At 43.1% G+C, this 25,401-nt stretch overlaps 1 protein-coding gene across 1 annotated transcript in view; it reads left to right on the forward strand.

Moving 5' to 3' along the window:
• PATJ (PATJ crumbs cell polarity complex component) overlaps positions 1–25,401 on the forward strand; it is a 266,651-nt gene that overhangs the window by 57,876 nt on the left and 183,374 nt on the right. The window contains exons 12-17 of the mRNA XM_089689690.1: positions 6,483–6,556; positions 7,280–7,336; positions 9,338–9,472; positions 16,828–16,989; positions 18,157–18,207; positions 20,326–20,472. Of these exons, the coding sequence (XP_089545816.1) occupies positions 6,483–6,556; positions 7,280–7,336; positions 9,338–9,472; positions 16,828–16,989; positions 18,157–18,207; positions 20,326–20,472 (626 nt within the window). The remainder of the gene's footprint in view (positions 1–6,482; positions 6,557–7,279; positions 7,337–9,337; positions 9,473–16,827; positions 16,990–18,156; positions 18,208–20,325; positions 20,473–25,401) is intronic.

The following is a 25,401-nucleotide window of genomic DNA, read 5'->3' on the forward strand; positions in this document are numbered from 1 at the left end:
GGGAAGCCTATCCTGCCCTCAGCTAATACTGGAATCCTCTACTCTTCCAACCACTCCATCCCCCACAGCTAATTACCTTTTGTACCACTAGCCCCTCCCTCCTAGATTGTAAGCTCCAAGGATCAGGGCCCTCCTATCCCTCTTGTTTTGAACTGTATTGTTGCTGTATTGTCTCCCTCCATAATGTAAAGCGCTGAGCAAACTGTCGGCGCTATGTAAGTCCTGTATAATAATAATAATAGTTTCAGACGGCGAAAGAGATCCCGAATTTTCCTAAGTTAAATAGGAACATTAGACCTGTATTAAGGCTCCTGGTTGGGGTCAAACATAGGACAGCCAGCTACACTGCGCCTTCCCCGCCTGTCACACGGCTTTCTTATGCCGCAGAGGCCGTATTACAGTCATGTTAGAAAGCAGAAAGGATCAGGATGTCGGGGTTGTTGAGATCCTACGGACGACTGGTTCAGAACTGGCTCTTAGAACAGGTCTCCGGTTACTCCTGGCCTAATTAAAGCAGAAAGGCTTCAGCGCTGCCAGACATATAAATGATGTCCACGATTGCATGGTACTGATAGGCTCCCGTGATAACAATAATGTCTTGTCAGGTGCTTAATTCCCCCAGGGGGCAATGCAGCTGCAAGAGGATGATTGCTTAAATCACTTCTCCCTACTCTCCATGTTTTATCCCCCCCTCCTTTCCTCGTCTTTATTTCCAGCCCATCAAAGTAAATTTCACATAGATCAATTGTATCTATTACCAATTATGAAAGGTTTCCACTTCTGCAGTGCTCAGAGATGATGGGGCATTTTATATGACAACTGAAATGGATCCCGTTCAATAAAATCAATCACTCTGGCTGCTGTGCACTTGGACGGATGACCACCTTTGTGGAATAGTATGATAATATTCTATCGTTTGCAGAAACAATGTTGAAAAAAAGATATTAAAACTTTTTTTTTTTTCTTTTTTTCTATTGCTTGCATGATAAATAGTCATGTATTCAGTGGTGTATTTAGGTTTTGTGCTGCCCTAGGCAACACAAAAATGCCCCCCCCCCTCCCCACACGGAGAGAGAGAGCCTGCCACCAACCAACACCACTCCCCAACTCGAGAGCCTTCCACTGCCGCCATCCTCCATACACCGGCCACCCCAGGCCCCCCCCCTAGAGAGAGAGAGAGAGAGACACTAGCCTTCTGTAATGTTTCACATGACTGTCTTATGCCTTTAAGTGTTCTTTGTATTTTGTCTCTGCTCCTCCCTTTCCTCTGGTTTAGTTCATGCTGTATAGATAGCCCACCCATTTTCCCAGTAATGCGTTTCAGCTTCAAGCCTCATGTCGTGAAGCAGATCACATTATGATCTTTTGACCTATCAGATGTTCATTGTTGTAAGATTCTCTCAGTTTATGGAATAAACTTCACAAGATCTACAAGCTGTCATCTGGATAAAGTCACTGCCTGTGTTATTCAATAAGATTGGAGTTATCTCTATCTCTTCACAACTGTAAGTTACAGAGATCACACTTTCAATGCTTAGATTGGAGAGACAGAACACCTTCACAGCTCCAGACATCCCCTGGAATGAGAGGCAGGCTCTGCATACAGTCTTGCAAGCCGCGGATCCCATCTGGTCCCCAGGCCGCGTGTGTCCCTTCTTCAATCCCTTCTTCTGGGGAGTGGTGCTGCCCCCCTGAAAAATGCCGCCCTAGGCAAATGCCTTGTGGTAAATACACCCCTGCATGTATTACAAGCATTCAAGCACCTCAAGCAATCATGCTATAAAAATTATATTTCCTTTTTAAGAAATGCGATCCGCAGCCCACTTTTCCAAGCCACAGATGCAGCTCCATTTCTATGCCTCTTTTGCTCTCCCAGAGTCTTGTTCACCCAGGGAAGTTAGGTGATGTACTCCGTACTTCTGAGTAGGGGGTGGGGGGGCCTGTGATTCACTTTTTTTTCTTACCATGTGACAGTGATGGTGCTTAGCAATTGGCTCCCAGGGAGCGCGCACAATCCAAAATGGTGGGCGACCCGCCCCTGCACTGCCACCGTCCGGTCTTTATATACAGCGGCCGTACAGGAAGTGGTTACATTTGGTAAATGCAGCATATGTTTTCAGGCATTCAGCTTGGTTTAGAGATGAGTATTTTGAGATCCTTAAAGTGGAGTTCTGGTTAGGGCCCCAACTATGTGCTCACTCGCGCCGTCCCTTCTCTGCTTCTTCTCCCCTCGGTGCCGGCATCACAACTGTGGGCATCAGGCTATGACAGTTGCGGCTTTACAGCGCGAGTCTCGCTATGCAATTTAATTGGTCCGGTGGTCTTCTGGGATCTGTGAAAGTTCCTAGGAGACTGCGGGAGGAAGGAGGGGGTTGAACTTCCGTCTCGCTTCACCACGGCGAACTGAGCCGCAAGTGGGAGCGGGTACTTGTCAAAACCAGGTACCTGCTCCCCCCCACCCCCCAAAAAGTGCATAATATGGCAGTGAAAGGGGGGGGGGAGGCAAACAAGCAAGAGCTTCCACTTTTGAGTGGGATTCCGCTTTAAAGTCTAATTGCACCAAAGTATACTCCTTCGCCTCCAGCATTTTATTTATTTTTGGTCCTGGGTCCTGCTTTTTTTGTTTATTATCACTGTGGCTGGTATAATTTCTAACAAAAGGGAGCAAATAAGAGAAGGTTATTGTAGGGCCCCATGTACACAGGACACTTCTGAACGATGGAAACTGACTGCTAGAAAACATAGGTTAAAAAAACATCTGTTTAGCCACGTTTGCATACCGCGTTTAGAAGCGTTTTTTAAAGATAAGCACAGGAGAACCTCCCAAATACCCAGAATGCACTGAAAAGTGGTAAATTAACGATTTCAGACTTTTTCAGAGAAATACAGAGAGTAGAAGCAGAGACAGCAGTATGTGTTGAGATTAGATTAGGTGTAAGTTGCTTATTAGCATTTCTTTTGTTTCCAAGAGTGGGAAAGGTGTCTGGTGGAGAGTCATTAAGGTCACCTGGTCTTAATGACCATTCACACCTCAAATTCCTCATGTATATATCTTTTGTTTCCAAGGGTGGGAGAGGTCTGAGGTGTGAATTGGTCATTACAATGTGTGACAAGCTTGATAGGAACATCCTGTGTTCAGTGTTTTGTCCATCTGAGTACCTTTTTAAAAATGCTTTCCATGAATTTTTCATGATGAAAAAAGGCTCTGGACAGTATCGGGAACTGGGAGAATTAAAAAAATAAAAAATAAAAAAATTTCAGACGCTTCTAAATATGATTTGCTGCATTTACAAGTGTTTTACATTTAAAACGCTGATAAAATCGACTGCTGAACGCAAGTTTTCTGCATTCAAAAAAACGACTGTAAACTCAACTGCTTGTAAAATGACTATGTGTACATGGACACATAGGAAAACATTGGGGAGAGTTCAGGGGCTGCTGAAAAAAAATACTGAACAGCTCCTAAACGTGAGTTTATCAGCTGCAGTGTACATGAGCCGTTGGGGTTAACCTACACCTAAAGCTGTAATTAAACCCAAAACTGTAATATATTGCAGCATTCCAATCCTTAGATGTGGTGGCTGTGTTTAATTTTGTTTTTTTGTTTTTCGGATTTATTTCCTCCATTTTCAGCTGATGATCTGGCCAGAAGCACACCACCTGTTTTAGGCTGCACATGCGTTTTTGGCACGTTTTTGATGCATTCTGCATTTTATTTTCCTAGTTGCTGGGCAGATTAAATGGCATCAAAAACGCACTAAATGCTTTTCTGCAGTGTTTCCATTGAAGTCTATAGAACCAAAAACGCAACTTCTTGCTTTTAAAAAAAAAAAATATCCCTGACCCTTTCCAAAAAAACGCATCGGGTGAAAACACGGAGATGTGAACGTGTCCCATAGGAAATCATGTTAAATGGACTGTAGTGCATTTCTGTAAAATGCAAAACTCTGCTGAAAATGCTTAGGAGTGATCGTAGGGTTAGAGCGCCCCCCACTATGGATGGAGCACAGGGGACATCTTTAGACCGTAGCATTGCCCATCTGCTGAACCGGCTGAATTTTGATCCGACTATAGTCGGCTTTAACCACCTCCCGCCCGCCATATAAGGTAATGACGGGTGCAAGGCTGTGCTCTCGTTCTGGGAGGATGTCATATGACGTCCTCCCACTCTAACCGCGCATGCATGTCTCCGGGAGCGTGCAGCGCAGCGATCAGTGGTGCGCTGTGTTCCTCGGACACAGCGGATCACCGATCAACGGAAAGAGCTGAGGATGTCGGCTCGTTCATGTGATAAGCTGTGTCCAATCACAGCTGATCGCATGTAAATAGGGAAATGCTGGTTATCGGCATTTCTCTCCTCACGAGCTGTCACGCTGACAGAGGAGCGGAGAGCCGGTAATCGGCATTACTCAGAGGGGACATGTACACTGATCATCAGGGCACTGATGAGCAGTGTGCCCTGATGATCAGTGTAGCCCCAGCAGTGCCAGCTGTCAGTGCCTCATCAATGCCAATTGCCAGTGCCTCATCAATGCCAATTGCCAGTGCCTCATCAATGCCAATTGCCAGTGCCTCATCAATGCCAATTGCCAGTGCCTCATCAATGATAATTGCCAGTGCCTCATCAATGATAATTGCCAGTGCCTCATCAATGATAATTGCCAGTGCCTCATCAATGATAATTGCCAGTGCCTCATCAATGATAATTGCCAGTGCCTCATCAATGATAATTGCCAGTGCCTCATCAATGATAATTGCCAGTGCCCATCTGAGCTGCCTGTCAGTGCCACCTATTAGTGCCAGTCAGTGCTGCCTTTCAGTGCCCATCATCGCAGCCTCATTAGCGCACATCAGTGAAGGAGAAAAATCACTTACTTACAAAATTTTATAACAAAAACTAAGAACTTATTTTTTTCAAAATTTTCAGTTGTTTTTGGTTTGTTTAGCAAAAAATAAAACGCAGAGGTGATTAAATACCACCAAAAGAAAGCTCTGTCTCAAAAAAATTATAAAAATTTCATATGGGTACAGCGTTGCATGACCGCGCAATTGTCATTCAAAGTGCAACAGCGCTAAATGCTGGATTGGCCTGGGCAGGAAGGGGGTATAAGTGCCCTGTAGGCGAGGGGTTAAATGACACTGAGGAATATGAAGAGTTGAACTGCTGAAAGCACGTGCAGAATGCTGCGTAGTTCATGGGTACAGAGTGTGCTGCCTGGACAGTAGTACCTCCTCTTACATTCTGCGGGGCACCTGCCCCTTCGTCAGACTCTAAATAGATTAGTGTTTTACAAGTGAGGTTTAAACAATCCCTGCGTTTTCCGGCATTACATTTATAGATGTGTCATCAAAATTGTACATGTGCGTTGTAAGGGTGCGCTGTAGTCAGAGATTACTGTGTGTTTGCATTCCAAAATGCATTGTAATGCACATCACCTCCACTGATCCCTCTAAGCTCCGAAATGATGCCAACCTTTGGGAAACAGTCAGCAAGTTGTCGGTGAGCGCCTTCGCATATCTGCACGTTTTTAATTGCTTAGTGTGAGATTAAAGCTGAACTTCAGGCAGATCTAAGACACATTAAGGCAGCTCTGTATGTATGAGGCCTCATGTACATGGAATTTAAAAAAAAACCAAACTCCATTTATACTGGTGTTCAGCATTTTTTTAATGCCTGTAGAAGCACCTCTGGCCATGCACACACAGGCATTCATTATTCACTTATATAGCGCAGTCAATTTATGCAGCGCTTTACTTATATATTGTACATTCTCATCAGTCCCTAACCCTCAAGGGGTGTACAATCTAAGGTCCCTAACTCGCATTCATACATACACATACTGGGGCCAATTTATGTAGGATCCAATTAACCTACCAGCATGTCTTTAGAGTGTGGGAGGAGACCGGAATTCCCAGAAGAAACCCACACAGGCACAGGGAGATTATGCAAACTCCAGGCGGGTGGTGCCGTGGTTGGGATTCGAACCAATGACCTGAGTACTGCCAGGCAGAAGTGCTAACCATTTAGCCACTGTGCTGCCCATTTACAGGTGTATTTGAAGAAATGCACCAAAGGAACATTCTGAGAGGTGCTTTTGAGCAGAATAAAAAATGCACGTAAATGTGCATGTACAGTTAGGTCCATAGCGTTAGGTCCTGAGAGGACTGAGAGGGAGGGGATGTGGATGAGGTATGCTGTGTGTGTCTATGGACGCACACAGCCTGGCTTGTGAGTGTGCCCTCACAGCTTGCTTAAGGGGGCACTTGAAGGAGCGGACAGGCCCAGTGGGGGATTCCAGAGGGATTCCAGGGGACCACTCTGTGCAATACCATTGTACAGAATTGGTAAGTATAACTTCCTTTTCACAATCACTTTTTAATTTTTTACTTTTTTTGTTTTCAAATGCCTAGTATGCATGTGTGTGATGTAACAACAACTGACTGATAAAGTATGGTTTCTATATGCCTTTTTCACTTCATAGGGCCCCTGACTCCTGAGAATGAAGCATTAAAATCCAAGTGGGAGAAACGCCTTGGCCCTGACTATTTAGTTATGGTATGTAAATATGTGTGTATATGTATATGTGTGTGTGTGTGTGTGTGTGTGTGTGTGTGTATATATATGTGTGTGTGTGTGTGTGTGTGTGTGTGTGTGTGTGTGTGTGTGTGTGTGTGTGTGTATATATATATATATATATAATGTGTGTATAGATAGATATATATGTGTGTATGTGTGTATAGATAGATATATAGATGTGTATGTATGTGTATATATGTATGTGTGTATAGATATAGATGTGTATGTATGTGTATATATGTATGTGTATAGATAGATGTGTGTGTATGTGTGTATAGATAGATAGATAGATATATATATATATATATATATATATTTTTCAGACATCATCCAGGGTCACCATTTATGTCCTTGGGCTGAGATGCCCACTCATGTGATAACACGATTATGTATTTTTGATGCCTCTACAGTTTTTGGTTGCATTGTAGTCTGTTCATAGTCGAGAGGAGATGGAGGAAATGTTCCCTCCTTCCTGCAGCAAACTGATTCCATCATCTCAGCCTAAGCAAAGTCACTGCATTGAAACTCCTGATGGCTTGTGTATAGTAAATGGTGACGCTATTTTGAGAAGTAGTGCCATCGCTGTATATTGTGACACATCAGGAATTCAGGCAGACTGATGAGGCTCTTAAACGGTTTGCATTAGTAATGGTGACACTTCCTTCTTGCTGGCTTCTCCTGACGATTATTACTTTGCCATAGGTTGTCGATCTGGATACAAAGATAGAAGATGATGAAGAGCTGCAGAAATACTCCAAGGTGTGGAATTCTCTGTATATCATAATGGTTTTGTGCATTTCTCAAATGTTCTGTTTTTGTCTTCTGGAATTGCTCTGGTTTAACACTTTTGCTGCCGGAGCCATTTTTGCACATGCTCAAAAAATAATTTTAGGTCTGAAGATTACATAAAACCCCCAAATGGTTATTATGTAATGATAGTTTAGGCAGCACAAAATGTCAGTACAAAATACACTGAAAGTGTTACTAAACCCACAACAGTACAATCAGTCTGTATATGTAATAAAGCATGCTTGTTATACTCACTGTGGTACCTAACGGGTTAATCCTTTGCCTTGTGTAAAAAGGCTGTTTGATCCTGTGTTCTCTGATCCTCCCCTTCTTCCAGTCCCCAGTCCATCTGTTGATAGTACAGAGCTCTAGGAGTCACGCTGCACATGCCCAGTTTGGAGTGTATGGCTAGAGAGTTTCTTCTTTGGGAGGGTGCATGTGATCAGCACAGGGCCAATCAGAACTGCCCAAAGGGGCAGGGGTTCTGCAGCCTCATAGGACAGTCTGAGCAGAATGAAAGCTTCTCCTACAATCTTTAACCAGTGCTCAGCTGGACACTGATAGAAGTCACAAGACTGCTCTAATTGCTGATGAGAAAAGATATTTAGCAGTTTATATTTTCTAAAATGTTTGCATTTCCATTTTCTGTGTACTGTGGGAGACCAGATATACTGAATGCAGGGTCCGGGGAGAGCGGATCTACTGAATGCAGGGTCCGGGGAGAGCGGATCTACTGAATGCAGGGTCCGGGGAGAGCGGATCTACTGAATGCAGGGTCCGGGGAGAGCGGATCTACTGAATGCAGGGTCCGGGGAGAGCGGATCTACTGAATGCATGGTCCGGGGGGAGAGCGGATCTACTGAATGCAGGGTCCGGGGGGAGAGCGGATCTACTGAATGCAGGGTCCGGGGGGAGAGCGGATCTACTGAATGCAGGGTCCGGGGGGAGAGCGGATCTACTGAATGCAGGGTCCGGGGGGAGAGCGGATCTACTGAATGCAGGGTCCGGGGGGAGGGGGGACCGGATATAGTGAATGCAGGGACCGGATATAGTGAATGCAGGGTCCTGGGTTTAGGAATACTTTTAAGTGATACTAAAGGTTCACTTTACTGTAATAAGAAAACCATAACCACCTCTTCTCAGGCCCCCCACCGTTGCTCCTGGATCCTCTCCCCTGCTGAGGAAGGAGAGACCCGGGAGAGACTCTTCTCTTGTGACGAACAGTGCTGGATGATGATCGGGCTCGGGTAAGTGTTGGGGGGAGGGGGGAGCTGCACACTGAAGGTTTTTTTATCTTTATGCATGAAGGTAAGAAAACCTTCAGTCATTAGCACCACTTTCATTTTAGGGCACAAAAACATAATAAATTACCCATTTTTTGTTAAAATATAAAAGATGACGTTTCACCAAGTAAACGGATACCTAGCATGTCCTGCCTTTTAAAATCACTAGCGCCCGTGTAATGGTGACAAACTTAATCATGTTTTCCATAGACGATGCTTTAAAAGCCTCAACGGGTCATCAGGTTAGTTACCCAGGAGGCTGGCATGCATGGCTATGTGTGTGTGTGTGTGTGTGTGTGTGTATATATATATATATATATATATATATATATATATATATATATATATATATATATATATATATATATATATATATATATATATATATATATATATGGGGAGGCTCAGGTTTTATTTGCTTGGGTGGAACTTGAATGACTTGTATTTCTTTCTTTCTTTCTTTCTTTTCTTTTTTTTTTTTTTCTTAACTTTTTGATCCATCACATTGGCTACAAAAAGTCCCCTATGTGCTTTTTTTTGGTGACAAGTTCTATTTGGTTCAAAAGACCCCGATGGCTCACCTGTCAGTAGCCTGGCGGGAAAAGTATTACTCGGCTTACTAATTAATAAATCCCAAACTGCTAATTTTATCTTCAGCAAGTCAATCTCTTTATTCTGTGTACTGCAGCTTTTGCCCATCCACACTATGAGACTGGGGGTTGAACTTGACTCTTTCGATGGCCACCATTATATATCATCCATTGCTGCTGAAGGTCCCGTTGCCAAACTTGGAATTTTGCAGCCAGAAGATGAGCTTTTGGAGGTAAATACAATGCATGAAAATAGCTGATCATCTCAACCTACAAACCGTTGATTAGACATGTATGATCATTTAGGCTCCATTCACAAACATGCGTTATCAGATGCAACTTCAGTCTCACAAAATCGCATGACAATGGAAATCACGTCAATGATGCCCGTTCACATCAGTGCGACTCAGCCTGGCATAATTTTGGAAAACATTTCTGTTCTACTATGATGCATTCCCAGCATGATTTTAGCTGTGACCTGGAAGCAGAACCTTTTGGAATCAGTTTAGAAGTGTAATAAGCACAAACATTAGCACCCTCAAGAGTTGGTTGTGGCCAGCTCAGTGGATTGCTGTAGGAAAGTCCTGGATTATTTCTCGGATACACAGAATATAACTGGATATAACATTTATAGGTAACTTTGATCCAGGGAATATCCGATTGCCTCTCGGGGGATCAGGAAGGAATTTTTTCCCTGCAGGAGCAAATTGGATCATGCTTTACTGGGTTTTTTTGCCTTCCTCTGGATCAACTGTGGGTGTAGGATTATAACTTTTTTTTTTTTTTTTTTTTTAATGGTTGAACTGGATGGACTTTTTTGTCTTTTTTTTTTTTTTTTCAGCCAGACTAACTATGTAACATGATGCCAAAGCAGTTGTAAGACAATAGACCTTTTAGTTATTTTTTTTACATTTTTTTTACATTTTTAGTGGGACTTTAAATTTTTTGCATCTATATATTGAGAAAATTGCATCCAGGTTGATAAAGTAGCCTATACCACAGCTACAGTGTATCTGAACAAACACAAAGGTTTAATATAATGCAGCTTATCTTAGATGTAATGGTTGCATTAGGTTTTTTTTTTTTTTTTTTTTTTTTTTTTTCAGACCAAGAACATTATTTTGTTGAGATTTCTTTGAAAACACCCCCCCTATCATTTCTGGCTGCGGCCATCTTGAGTAAGGGCATATGATTCATGTAGCAGTTCTGGAGCACATCTACCCTTAGCTCAGGCATGCAGGCAGGAGGGTGTGCTTAACTGAGAGCCCCTCCTCCCCTTCTCCGGATGAAAGAAAAAAAAAATAAAAACTGCTGGGATGCCTGACATAATTTTGGCCTAGGCCAGAAACCAGGAAGCAACTGCAGAAAAGTAATTAAAAAAAAAAAAAAAAAAGTCCAAAACATAAATATAATATACCTTCCAATCTATTTACTAAGGCTAGCAGCACAACCATTAAACATAGCTAATGTTGATTGAGAAAGTGAAGTTCTGTTTAAATCTAGCGCTTTGTCCATGCAATACCTCTTCTTCTTTCTATAAAGATGATAGCGCATAATAAACCCTGCCACTGCTATATTATTGACCAATCAGCAGACTGGAGGTGGGAAGATGATCCCTCTGAAGCCCTTAATTCTAACAGAGCAGTGGTACAGTCCTGGCTATGCCCTCTTGGGTACATGATCACAAAATTGACAAAGGTCCTGTTGATAAATAAAAAAACGTTCACGTACAGTAAGTGAATTTAATCTATGGATTTAGCTGTTTACCTGGAGTTCAGCCCAAAGTTCAAATTGCCCGATATTTGCTTTATCCGGAATTTCTAAGTCACAAGCAAGCCATCTACATCTCTGGTCAGGTTCTTTCCATAATCTTCCCTCATGTCCTGTCGGTGTCTTATAGAGTGGACTTAGATTGTAAGCTCCCAGGATCAGGGCCCTCCTATCCAGTGGTGTATTTATTTAGGTTTCATGCTGCCCTAGGTAACACAAATGCCGGCTCCCCCCCTTGGAGAGACCCCAACACTGACCAACACCCCCCTCCCCCACAATAAGAGCCTGACATTGACCAACAACACCCCCACCTGAGAGAGCTTTCCATTACCACTGCCCCCCCATACACTGGCAACCCCCCCACCCCGGTGAGAGAGAGGACACTCGCCTTCACAGCTCTGAACATCCCCGGGAACAAGAGTCTGCATACACCATCAAGCAGCCCGCAGCCTCTCTGTTCCCACCTGGTCCCCATGCCGCATGTGTCCTTTCTTCCATCCCTTCTTTTGGGGGGCAGCGCTGTCCCCCTGAAAAAATGCCACCCTAGGCAAATGCCTTGTTTGCCTTGTGGTAAATTTGCCCCTGCTCCTAACTCTCTTGTATTGAACTGTATCGTTGCTGAATTGTCTCCCTTTATATTGTAAAGTGCTGAGCAAACTGGCGCTATATAAATCCTGTATAATAATAATAAAATAATAATAGACTTGTTTTCCTTCTTGGTATGTTGAGCGATTCCTGCGGATCGCTATGATAAACCATAAAACAAAAAAAAAAAAAACTGAAGCTGTATCCCTTAAATATTTATTTGATTGAAACCAAGGACTGATGTGGCGTACAAAGTTTAGGCGCAGAACTTTCTCAGGCCAGTGCAGGAACGTCCATTATGATTTTCTTCACGCTCATTTTGACCTAAAGAGCCATGCTGCCATGTCAGTACTCTGCGTACACATAATTTAATAACCTCAAAAGGCTGTTGGCTCTACTTCTATTTTTTTTTTTTCTTCCTCAAAATTTAATCTCACTGTGGAAGGAATGACATCTTTTGACAAAAAAAGAACACTACAAGACGTAATACTGGTTAAAGCACTGCAAACACAGAAACAAAAAAAGAACCTTTTTGGATTTGGTTGGTCTTCTAGAACAGACTACACCCTAGCACCTGTCAGCATCACTTCTTATGTAGGTGCTAGGGACAGACTTTCAAGCATGTCTTGCAAAATCTTGTGAATGGAAATGATTTTTCAGAAACGGTACATTTTTTTATTTTTTTACTCTGGGGTAAACCAACTTTGTTCAACAGAGTCTCCATAAAACCAGTAGAAGCAGATTTGCACGCTGCTTTATGGTAATGCTGCCAGTTTTGATTTTTTTAAATCGCTCATTAAAGTGGATCTGACCTTCAAAACTGAAGATTCACTCTTTTATAGGTAACATCTAGTGATGTTAATTGTCCCAAGCAGTACCCTGGGTGATGTTGCTGTATTTTTTTTTTTCTCTTAAACTGCTCCTGAAAAGTATTGTATATCCTGTTCTTAGACACTTTTATCACTTGAGCCTTATGACTTCTTGATGTTGTTGTTGTTATTATTATAATACAGTATTTATATAGCGACAGTGCAGCAACAATGCAATTCAATATAAGACAGGATGGCCCTGTTCCTGAGAGCTTAAGCTGGGTACACACCATTTGTTGGTTGTGGTTTTTTGTTTCTTTGTTTTTTTGTTTTTTTTGTTCAACCCAGCGGCTGAAAAAAAAAATTGAAGAGCTTTGGAGACGCTCACTGTACTATCTATCAGATGTTAGTACAGCGATCTCCCCTCTGAGCTATTGTGTTCTGACAGCATGATTACAATCTGATAGCTGCAGTGTAAGATCATCGAAGGCTATGCTGCCTCTGACTTCCAGGCTCACCAGATTTGGAATGAGATTTGGCAATGTCACTACTGTGTTGCTTACTGTGCTTGCTAGAGAGGAAGCTGTACCTGATAACCTGCAATGCAAGAATATCCCTGCTTCTACTTCATCTGTTTTATGGATCTGTGCTCCCTCAACCTCCCCTGCTGCCAACTAGTCGTTGGGAGACCGTTCTGACACAAGGAGGCAAAGTCCTGCTTCTTTAACAAGAATGCTGCAGCCACACAGAGAGGTATAAATCCCCATAATAACTGTCCCTATAACAGATGTCTTCTTTGGAAGATTTCCTCTGATCTCCTGTTATGTACAACTGATATATTTTAGATTTCCCATTGCTTTGTGTCCTTGAGAGAATGGTCACTAAGACAAAAAGCGAGCGAATCTCCCCACTGGGGACATAGAACCTTGCCAATATGCTATTGGTGTCTTTCTTGGTCCATGCAAAAGTTAGGAAAAGTGTTTTGTCTTAAGATTAATTTTTTAAAGTGGAACTTAAGTAAAAAAAAAATACTTAAATCTGTTCCAGAGTTGGAACTAGAACTGTTGAAACGGTTCGATGCCCTCAAGGTGCCCCGCTACCATCTTTTCCCCAGATTCTTCTTGGTGCCTGTCTTTGAACGTTTTGACGGCATGGGATGGAACAGGAGTGGAACTGGATGCAAACGCCCAAAACTTTGATGTGGAAAGGAACAGCGTCAGCCACCCTTATTTCCACAAGGACACTGACAATTCAGCCTTAAAGTAGGCTTTTTAATTAAACCACTTGCCACCCAGAAGTTTTATTGCGAGTGGTTGGCAGCTACAGGCCAGGCGACATACCTGTACGCCACGTGGCAAATTCACACTGGCGCGCCTCCTAGGGTTCACAGCACGCCACTCCCACATCCACTGTGGTATCAGGGTACTGGTATCACGTGACGGCTATGCGATCACATGATCATAAGGAAACACAACCGTTCTAAATGGGTTTCATTCTTAACAGCTGTGCTTAGTTTTGTGATGCTGTGATTGGCCCACAGTTATCACATGGTACCTGGGCCAATCACAGCACCCTGTACAATGTGATAGCTATGGGCCAATCACAGCTCACAATAGTAATCACCACAATTCTGAATTAAACCCATTCATGACAGTTTAAAACATTACTGTTACATTAATCATCACTGTAACAGCAGTCAAAGTGTAATAAAAAAAAGTCCCTGATCACCCCACCACAATGACACTGAACTACTCTGATGACAGAATGTAAAAAAAAAAAAAAAAAAAAGTAAAATAAACAAATGATAAATACAAATACAAAATTATTTATTATTAAATATTGTTACCAGTCCGTGTCTCTGGTCTCCGCTAGATCAGTCATATAATGATGCTGGACTGCACTGCTGACTGTATGGGAAAAATATTTATTTTTTTAATTTTCCAAACTATTATGAGAAATTTATAACGTTAAAAAAACTCGCCATGCCTCTTAATAAATACCTTAAACTGTCTACTTTCCATAAAGGGGTCATTTAGGGGATATTTGCACTGTCGTGGCATATAGGACCTCAAGAGATGCGATGAGGCCTTCATATTTATACCATAGAGTGTAGACTCTAACTTTCACACAAACCAATTAATATCTACTTGTGTTTTTTTTTGGTTTTTTTGTGTTTTTTTGTGTTTTTTTTTTTTTACCAATCACATGTAGTAGAATATATTGGCCTAAATTTATGAGAAAATGTTTGTTTTTTGTTTTTTTGTTTTTTTTCTCTCTCCTTTTGTATATGTTTTAGAACAGAAAGTAAAAAACAAAAAAAACTTCAAGATTTTCATTTTTTTTTATATAATAAAAAACCCAGTGGTGATCAAATGCCATCAATAGAAAGCTCTATGTGTATGAAAAAAAAATAATATAAATTTAATTTGGCTACAGTGTTGGATGACCGAGCAATTGTCAGTCTCTTAGATTGCAAGTTCTAACAAGCAGGGCCCTTGGTTTCCTCTTGTACTAAATTGTATTGTAACTGTAATGTCTGCCTTCATTTTGTAAAGCGCTGTGCAAACTGTTTGGGCTATATAAATCCTGTATAATCATAAAGTAGTGCAGTGCTGAATAGCCAAAAAATGCCCTGGTCGTGAATGGGATAAATCCTTCTGGAGGTCAGGTGGTTTAACCACTTGCCTACCAGGCACTTATACCCCCTTCCTTACCAGGCCAATTTTCAGCTTTCAGCGCTGCCGGACTTTGATTGACAATTGCGCGGTCATGCAACATTGTACCCATATGAAATTTTGATCATTTTTTTCTCACAAATAGAGCTTTCTTTTGGTGGTATTTAATCGCCACTGGGCGCTTTACTTTTTGCGCTATAAATTAAAAATTTGCAAAAAATTTGAAAAAAAAAAAAAGTTTATTTGTTTCTTTTATAAAATTTTTCAAACAGGTATTTTTTCTCCTTCACTGATTTGCGTTGATGAGGCGGCACTGATGGGCACTGATAGGCGGCACTGATGGGCACTGATAGGCAGTACTAATGAGGTGGCACGGATAGGCGGCACTGATATGCAGCACTGATAGGCGGCACTGATAGGTGACACTGATGATGGGTACTGATAGACGGCACTGACTGGCATCACTTCTGGGCACTGACTGGCGGCACTGACTGGCACAACCCCTGGGCACTGACTGGTGGCACTGACTGGCAGCACTGCTGGGCTGCACTGCTGGGCGGCACTGGTGGGTGGGCACAGGTGGGTGGCACTGGTGGGCACAGGTGGGTGGCACTGGTGGGCACAGGTGGGTGGGCACAGGTGGGTGGCACTGCTGGGCACATGTAGGTGGCACTTCTGGGCACAGGTAGGTGGCACTGCAGAGTGGCACAGGTGGGTGCACTGCTGGGCGCAGGTGGGTGCACTGCTGGGCACAGGTGGGGGCACTGCTGGGAACGGGTGGGCGGGGCTAGTGGGCGCACTGCTGGGCGGAACTTGCGGGTGTCACTGCTGGGCACCGATCATCAGGGCACTGATCATCAGTGCCCTGATGATCGGTCCCGATCCCCGCTCTGACAACTGCCGGTTCTCGGCAGTACTTTCCTCACGATCTGACAGCGTGAGGAAAGTGCAGCCGAGAACCGGCACTTGCATTTCCCTGTGATCAGCGTGTCATTGGACACCGCTGATCACGTGGTAAAAGGCCGGTGGGATCGGCCTTTCACCACATCACGTGATCAGCTGTGTCCGTAGGACACAGCGATCACGGAGATCGCCGGGTGCGCGCCCCCTGGGGCGCGCAGGAGAGCGCGTTCTGGGAGGACGTCATATGACGTCCACTCAGAACTGGCCGGCCGCGGTGAAGCCGTCATTCGGCTATGCGCGGTCGGCAAGAGGTTAATTCGTGCTGGATATAGTTACAAACCATGCACTTAAGGAACCACCAGGCTCCAAAGCCCACATCCCAGAAATACAGCTGGGAAATCTCATTGTCATAAAAAGGTAGACTCCATCTCAGCCCACCAAATGACAACTATAAAATATGACTTTTGGGGTGAACTGACCCTTTAAAAACCCGGCGAATCCCCCTACAACTGTTTGAGACAATACTATGAAGTTAGAAACAAACACTAGACTTTCATATGTTTTTCCAGTGGCCAAAATTATGAATTTCTCTTATCAAATATATGTTTTCACAAATGTATAATTTATGTCCTGTATGGCTCCAGTAGGGTTGGCATTCCTATGTGAATATCAGTGCTATTGACGTGACTGTTTCTGTGCTTTGTAGAAAAAAGTTTAAAGATTTAAATGAAAGTAAAATCTCTCAAACAAAAAATCTATTCTTGCCTTGTAAAATATATTGCACAAGGAATATCATGTCATATGGCCCATTGGGTCTCCCTCTTTTCTATTTTTCCTCCACCACAGGTTAACCAGGTGCAGCTATATGGAAAGTCACGCAGAGAGGCAATTTCATTTCTCAAAGAAGTACCTCCTCCCTTTACACTGGTTTGTTGCCGTCGATTGGTTGATGATGAAAATGACAACTTTGCGGACGATCCAAAATCTTTGAGGCTCGAAGATCAATTGGTACCTCAATGCAGAGCTGCTTACATATATTACTCTAAATCAACCTTTTCAGAGGAACCCTTGAAATAACTCTCCAGTCTCGGGGAACCCCTGCTAAAAATTACTACATTTTCAATTTATGATACATTACTGTGATGGTCAGTGGGAAGAACGGTCCTTACACTTGTGGTCATTGGGAAGAATTAGCCCCGGTTCACACTGGATCCGACTATGAAATCGTGTGGCTTCACTTGAAGTCGTACAATTTCAAAGTTGGAGGGCAGTGCGACTTCATAGACATCTGTACGACTTCATGCACAGATGTCTATGCAAGTTGCACCCCAAATCGGCAAAAGTAGTGCAGGAACTGCTTTTCTAATTAGACTGGTTCCATCAAATCGCATGGCAATTCCCATCAGTGTGAACCAGGGCTTGCCCCCTTACAGATAGGTAAACAGAGCACTGGTAGATAAAAGGAGAGAGAGGGGCGCCACACTAAGTGCAGTATTGGACAATGATTTATTGCACACAATGGTATGTAACTCACAAGATGTAAAGTAGTTAGCAGGCATGGGTACTAGGGACATCATCCAGAAGGTTCCAGAGGCAGAGAAGAGGGGGTAGATGGACATCTGGGGGCCACGGCTGTGGTGAAAGCCAGGTCTCCTGATTCACATCGAGTCCTCTGCAGCTTGTACTGGCTGTCTCGTGTGTGGACCGAGGCTGAAACGCAAGATGGCCGCCGGGCGGAAGTGACGTCACTACAGAAATGTAATGCCGCAGGAAGGGGAGGTAACGCGTTTCAAAGCTAGTTGCTTCTTCGTCAGTGAGAACTTATCTGAGAGACAGAAATTGCTCAAGGGACCCCTAGCAACCTCTGGAGGAACCATTGGGTTCCATGGAACCATGGTTGAGGAACCCTGCTCTAAATATTTAAATTCTTTACTGTAGTGATGAGTTAAAGGGCACTTAGGAGTCTATGTATAAAGGTTTTCACTCAAGATTCACACAACTTTCAAATATTTTCCCAACTACATTAAATTTTAAAATGTGTAAATCTTTTGTGAATTTTGTGTGAAGACATTTCTATGTAGTCCCCTATTTTTGACAAGTGGGACAATCAAAGTGTTTGAAGGGAAACTTTTGGAAATATTTGTGTTGAGTATTTTTTTTGTTTTTGTCTCCTAGGAAGATGTTTTCCATACAGTAGAACCAGTTGGCTCTGCACATGTTAGTAAGGTAACTCATCACGACTCTATTATCTATCATCAGCCTATTCTAGGCTGATCCTTGGCCATTTTTAGATGTTAAAAGGTGTACTTATAACATTTAACCGCTTCCCACCAACGATCTATGGATTAACATTCCCTTGTACACTGTGCTAAGGAAGCATTGATCTACATTCTTCCTTTTGACCACTGCAGCTGTCACTGTGCGTGGATTCTAGCTGTCACATTAGGCTGTCGCTGATCGCTCTGGTCCTAACTAACATGATCACATGTTGGATATAATTATATTATTATTATTATTATTATTACAGGTACTTGCATAGCGCCATCAGTTTACGCAACACTTTACATATATATTGTACATTCACATCAGTCCCTGCTCTCAAGGATCTAAGGTCCCTAGCACACACGCACACGCCAATCGAGACAGGAGCCAACCTACTAGCATGTCTGTGTAGTGTGGAAGGAAACTAGAGTACTCAGAGGAAACCCAAGCAGGGGGAACATGCAAACTCCAGGCAGGTAGTGTCGTTTTTGGGGATTCTGACAACCCAGTAGGCAGTAGTGCCTATAGTAAAAAAAATAAATACAAAAAATAATATATAAATGTATATATGTACACACACTTTTACTTTACTTTTTGGTCCATTTGTCAGTCTTTTATAATTAATAATAATAAAAATGCAAAGCAGGGTATTGGAAGTTGATAAAAACTAAAATGTAAGCATTATTTATGTAGCCAAATTAAATGTACAGGGGTTGGACAAAAATATGGAAGCACTGCATTATTTGTAGGTGTGAGAGTGAGGACATGTTTTGCATTGAAAGGGGAAGTGATGTAATATTCTTTTCCTTCCACTGTGTGGTGAGACACCTAGCTAACAGGTGGGAAGCCTCACACCTTTTGGTGCAACACCCATAAATTGTGAACAATCGAACAAAGGAAGACTGTAATATGGTCTGATGAATCGAGCTTCACACTCTTCCCAACACCATACCAAGCTTACAACCAGGACTGCCTTGTGCCAATGGAAGAGCATGGTGGTGGTACAATCCTGCTTTGGGCAGGCATACAGTCAGGTCCATAAATATTGGGACATCGACACAATTCTAACATTTTTGGCTCTATACACCACCACAATGGATTTGAAATTAAATGAACAAGATTTAACGGCAGACTGTCAGCTTTAATTTGAGGGTATTTACATCCAAATCAGGTAAATGGTGTAGGAAATACAACAGTTTGCATATGTGCCTCCCACTTGTTAAGGGACCAAAAGTAATGGGACAGAATAATAATCATAAATCAAACTTTCACTTTTTAATACTTTGGTTGCAAATCCTTTGCAGTCAATTACAGCCTGAAGTCTGGAACGCATAGACATCACCAGACGCTGGGTTTCATCCCTGGTGATGATCTGCCAGGCCTCTACTGCAACTGTCTTCAGTTCCTGCTTGTTCTTGGGGCATTTTCCCTTCAGTTTTGTCTTCAGCAAGTGAAATGCTCAATCGGATTCAGATCAGGTGATTGACTTGGCCATTGCATAACATTCCACTTCTTTCCCTTAAAAAACTCTTTGGTTGCTTTTGCAGTCTGCTTTGGGTCATTGTCCATCTGCACTGTGAAGCGTCCAATGAGTTGTGAAGCATTTGGCTGAATATGAGCAGATAATATTCCCGAAACACTTCACAATTCATCCTGCAGAGCAATGGTCGTGTACCTCTCCCTCTAGCAGCAGACGAGGAGGGAGGGGAGAGGGAGGAGGGAAGAGAGAGGGAGAATCATATACACATACACACACTTATTGAACTTTCTTGCTCTCTCATGGGGGGAGGGGCACAAAATTTTTTTTGTTGCCTAGGACAGCACACAATCTAAATACACTACCAGGGGGCAACCCAAAATTTGGGGGGGGGGTTCTTTTACTTTCAATAATAATGGTAAACGGGACAAACAGATGGTGAATCTCCTTAACGGGGGGGGCGCAAATGGCAAAGAAACTGAGATTTTCTAATCCTTCTCCACTCTATCCAAAACTAAAAAAAATGTTTTGCCTTTTAGTTATACTTTATTTGCCCCTAGCTGGTTTGATACATTTGTTTATTCATGGTAAAACTTTTGTTTTAGGTAAATTCAGCAGAAGAGACAGTTCAGGAACTTGAGCTGAATGATGAGGCAGATGATGGAGAGCTGACTTTGTGGTCTCCAGAAGTGGAAATTGTTGAACTGGAGAAGGATAAAAGAGGACTTGGATTCAGTATTCTGGATTATGAGGCAAGTTATTCCCTTTCTATTGTGAAGCAGATCTTTCCAGCAAAGAACACTTTTAAAGTGTCAGTCCTTGAAAAACTGATATTTCAATGTGTGTTCAATTCTGGAGAATTGAATGTCCTGATGGTCTATTCTATCCTTTTTAAAGAGTTTATTGGTGAGATCTCTGCACTTCAGTGAGTTTCAGGAACATGATACTTGCTTTGCCCATTATGTGCCCACCATCTGTGCTGGATTTTTATCTTCTATGGTGGAGAATGTAATGGGGGAAGCTGGGACACAAAATGGTGGGTTGGGAACACCCAAATCTCCCAGGTAGTCAGGAACAGTGTTAAGCATTATGTCATATGACTTGGATGCTCCAGCATCAAGATTTCTCTAAGACATCAGGCGCTGACAAAACAGGCCCCTACCTGTAATTTAAAATATCACTTTTCAGTGGTCTCACCCTTTAAAAATTATATATTTGTCTTTTAAATTCTGCATTTTTTTTTGTGTTTTTGCAATGGGAATTTGAATAAAGTATATGTCCAGCCAAAACTTTTTTTTCTTAGTTTTGATATGAGCGGGGAAAGTTAGAACCCTGTTTGTTTTTTTTACTGCCATCTTGGACTCCCTTTTGAGAGATTTACCCTCACTTCCTGTCCTCCTGATAACGTATTACCAGATACGAAAGGGGTAGGAGAATGGGAACCCATGGTAAATTTTTAAGCAAAACCTAGTTCATGTGTTTTGTTTTTTTTTTCCCAGTTCTGGTTATGGGCACAGACACAGCCATATTGTATTTGCAGTTTCTGTAAGAAAAACTTTGAAATTATATGAATGCTCTCTCAATAAGATATAATTACCTGTGTTTCCTGAAATCATCACGTGTACACATGTATGGACTTGAGCAATAAGGGCATCTTATTGCTCATATCCCCTACATATCCCATTGAACCTCATTGTGCTTGGTATTTGAACCTTTTCTTAGTTTGAGCAATAATAGGCCTATATTATATGTGGCTGTGTAGCTTGGAGCTTGTAACTCCAGCTCGGGCCAATGTAACTAGGAATGAACCATACCTGGCCAGTGCCCTGGTGTCAGGGCAGGAGCTGAGGAACGGACAGGCAGGCCTAATAACAATGTAACGCACTGGCTGACGACAACCACCACCCACAGACCGAAGTCCCTCAGGGCGCAGAGTCTAAGTCCCAGGCTGCCCTTCACCAGGGCCCCTGATGGTGGGGATGGACTTGACGCAGCCATGAACCAGGTCGCGGCCCCCGAGACACCTCAGTTGTGGTAATGGCCGCCGCCAATGGCGTGTAGCTGGTGGAAAAGACAATAGAGTAGTCAGGCAGGCCGGGTCGACAACAACGGGACAAAACGGTACAGGACAGCAGACGCGAATCACAGGTCACGAGCCGGGTTCAGCAACAGAGGGTCAGATCAAAGGAGAACACAAAGAATAGTCGAGTCACAAGCCGAGTCAGATTCCAGGAGAGTCAGAACAGAGTTATAGCAACACAAAGACACAAGTGCAAAGAGCATGTGCAGACCACAGGCTTGTATGTCATCAGCCACACCGCTCTGGGGGATGGACCTCAGAGGCCTGAAGGCATAAAGGATTCCCACCATGCTCAGCAGAAATCCAAGATGGATGCCAGCACATGGAGTAACATAACCTCTGGGAAAAGGTAGGACCTTGACACCTGGAAGCTGGAAATGACAGAAGTAAACACCACTACTCCAGTGATCTCGCCTGCTGCAGGGTCCCAAGCTGAGTGACTGCCCTGCTGCATTCTGAACACAGGAGGTCGGCTGCCCTGTACATGCACCATTCAGAGCTTGCTTTGCATCTTCTGAATGAATGCAAAGCATTCTCTCATAGGACAAGGCGTGGAGCGTAACATCACCACTCGCCTTTCCACCTTGTCCAATCAGAGAATGTGTTGCATTCATTCAGAAAAATGCAAAGCATCCTCTGAATGGCAGTAGAGCAGCCAACCTTCTGTGTTCAGAATGAAGGAGGCCAGTTGCTGGACACCGGACCTAGAGGGAAGTGGAGATCACTGGAGTAGCGGTGTCCTCTTCAGTGATTTCCAGCTTTCAGGGACATCGGCCAGGTATGTACATATAACCAACTATGTATAAAATATCCATGCCTGGAATTTATAAGATTTTTGTGTCTGTGTCCCTTTTTTTACAGATTATTTTTTTATTTTTTTTTTTCTTCTCACTTCATCCCTGGTTAAACCATTGTAATTAAGACCGTGAGTGGGGAGAAATATATCCAATGGAGCTCTGAATAGCCATAAAAACAGAACAGGGGATCTAACCCTTCCCTACTCTACCCAAAACTAAAAAAAGGGTTTGGACTTAACATACCTTAAGTGAATCTGTTCATTTGTTGATCTTTACAAAATGCCTGATCCTATTGAGTCTCCTTTCTGTGATTTGGTGCTTGTATTGGTGGAGGCATACAGAATGCATGTGCAGAAATTGGGGGATCTTTGGTGTGCACAAAGAGGGGAAATCTTCTTCACGGAGCTACTGCAACAACACACACTCACACAAACCAGCAGTGTTCACTAAACGAAATTCATCCAAGGAACTTCCATGTGACACCGTCCTAAAATGGCTGATTGCAGGGTTGTCATGTGACATCAGCTTAATATGGCTGATTGCAGGGTTGTCATGTGACATCAGCTTAATATGGCTGATTGCAGGGTTGTCATGTGACATCAGCTTAACATGGCTGATTGCAGGGTTGTCATGTGACATCCGCTTAACCTGGCTGATTGCAGGGTTGTCATGTGACATCCGCTTAACCTGGCTGATTGCAGGGTTGTCATGTGACATCCGCTTAACATGGCTGATTGCAGGGTTGTCATGTGACATCCGCTTAACATGGCTGATTGCAGGGTTGTCATGTGACATCAGCTTAACATGGCTGATTGCAGGGTTGTCATGTGACATCAGCTTAACATGGCTGATTGCAGGGTTGTCATGTGACATCCGCTTAACCTGGCTGATTGCATGGTTGTCATGTGACATCCGCTTAACCTGGCTGATTGCAGGGTTGTCATGTGACATCCGCTTAACATGGCTGATTGCAGGGTTGTCATGTGACATCCGCTTAACATGGCTGATTGCAGGGTTGTCATGTGACATCAGCTTAACATGGCTGATTGCAGGGTTGTCATGTGACATCAGCTTAACATGGCTGATTGCAGGGTTGTCATGTGACATCAGCTTAACATGGCTGATTGCAGGGTTGTCATGTGACATCCGCTTAACCTGGCTGATTGCAGGGTTGTCATGTGACATCCGCTTAACCTGGCTGATTGCAGGGTTGTCATGTGACATCCGCTTAACATGGCTGATTGCAGGGTTGTCATGTGACATCCGCTTAACATGGCTGATTGCAGGGTTGTCATGTGACATCCGCTTAACATGGCTGATTGCAGGGTTGTCATGTGACATCCGCTTAACATGGCTGATTGCAGGGTTGTCATGTGACATCCGCTTAACCTGGCTGATTGCAGGGTTGTCATGTGACATCCGCTTAACCTGGCTGATTGCAGGGTTGTCATGTGACATCCGCTTAACCTGGCTGATTGCAGGGTTGTCATGTGACATCCGCTTAACCTGGCTGATTGCAGGGTTGTCATGTGACATCCGCTTAACCTGGCTGATTGCAGGGTTGTCATGTGACATCAGCTTAACATGGCTGATTGCAGGGTTGTCATGTGACATCAGCCTAACATGGCTGATTGCAGGGTTGTCATGTGACATCTTAACATGGATGATTGCAGGATTGTCAAGTTCTGTACGTTTACCAACACTCCACAAACGTGTGTCATAATTTTTGTTGGCTCCTTTTTATACAATTTTTTTTTCCCCATTTTTAGATTTGCCATTTCTCCAGCTTTAGAGCAGCTTGTTTATACTTTTCAGTCAGTTGCTATGGATAAAAGCATAAAATCTCCTGCAATATTTTTTTTTTTTTTTCCTAAAGTACATTGGTTGATCGCATTTCCTGTAAGCGGTTTCAGTTTTAACAGTTTGTATAGAAATGTTGACTTTCCAATATGAGTCATGTATTGTGATGGCCATACATGTGTATTAATCACATTTATTGCTGATAACCCAAGGTGAACAGAGACTGTTTGTTTTCCTATGGATGGTGTACAGTAAGAAAATTGTAATTGGATATAACCGGCTCCAAGCTGGCTGAGCGTTGGGTTCTTGAAGCTGGACCCCATGCCTGTGTAGCTCTATTATCTATCTGTAGAAGGTAAATTAAGGGGAAAATAATGCTTAAATTGATGAGCTGATCACAGAAAGTTCTGATTTTTATAGGGATATCTTCCTGTCTGAACTTAAAGGAGAAGTATGGCCAACGCTCTTTTGGCCCTTCTCCTGTGAGTCTTTGGAGTGCACTTAGTTCTGCACTCCTGTGACTCTTATTTAGCCTACACCGGGCTAAAGCCCTCTGTTGGCTGATGTCACTCAGTCTATTCAGACTCTGAAGGGATCCTGACTTTTGTCAGGCCTTTACACCCCGGTCACATCTATCCTGACTTTGAAAGTTGGGATATCATTGCGATTTGAGGTGCAATTTGCAAGACATCTGACACAGATGTCTATGCAAATCACACAAAAAGTAGTGCATGCACTACTATTGGAAATCGGTGCGGCTCCGACCCAAGCCGTAACCTCACCGATATATGACTGCTGTAATTGTGGACAATAGGGTGCGACCTGGCATGCAATTTGAAAGTCGCATGCCAAGCTGCACCCAATACAGGTCTTAATGTCAGATGCCTAAGCCCCCATGTACACGGGACACTTCTGAACGATGGAAATGGACTGCTGGAAAACGTAGGTTAAAAAACTTCTGTTTATGTGCGTTTGCGTTTAGAAGCGTGTTTTAAAGATAAGCA

The sequence above is a fragment of the Staurois parvus genome, unplaced genomic scaffold (assembly GCF_062004578.1).
Source record: "Staurois parvus isolate SC_StPar_1 unplaced genomic scaffold, SC_StPar_1.0 ptg000491l, whole genome shotgun sequence".
Taxonomy (NCBI): domain Eukaryota; kingdom Metazoa; phylum Chordata; class Amphibia; order Anura; family Ranidae; genus Staurois; species Staurois parvus.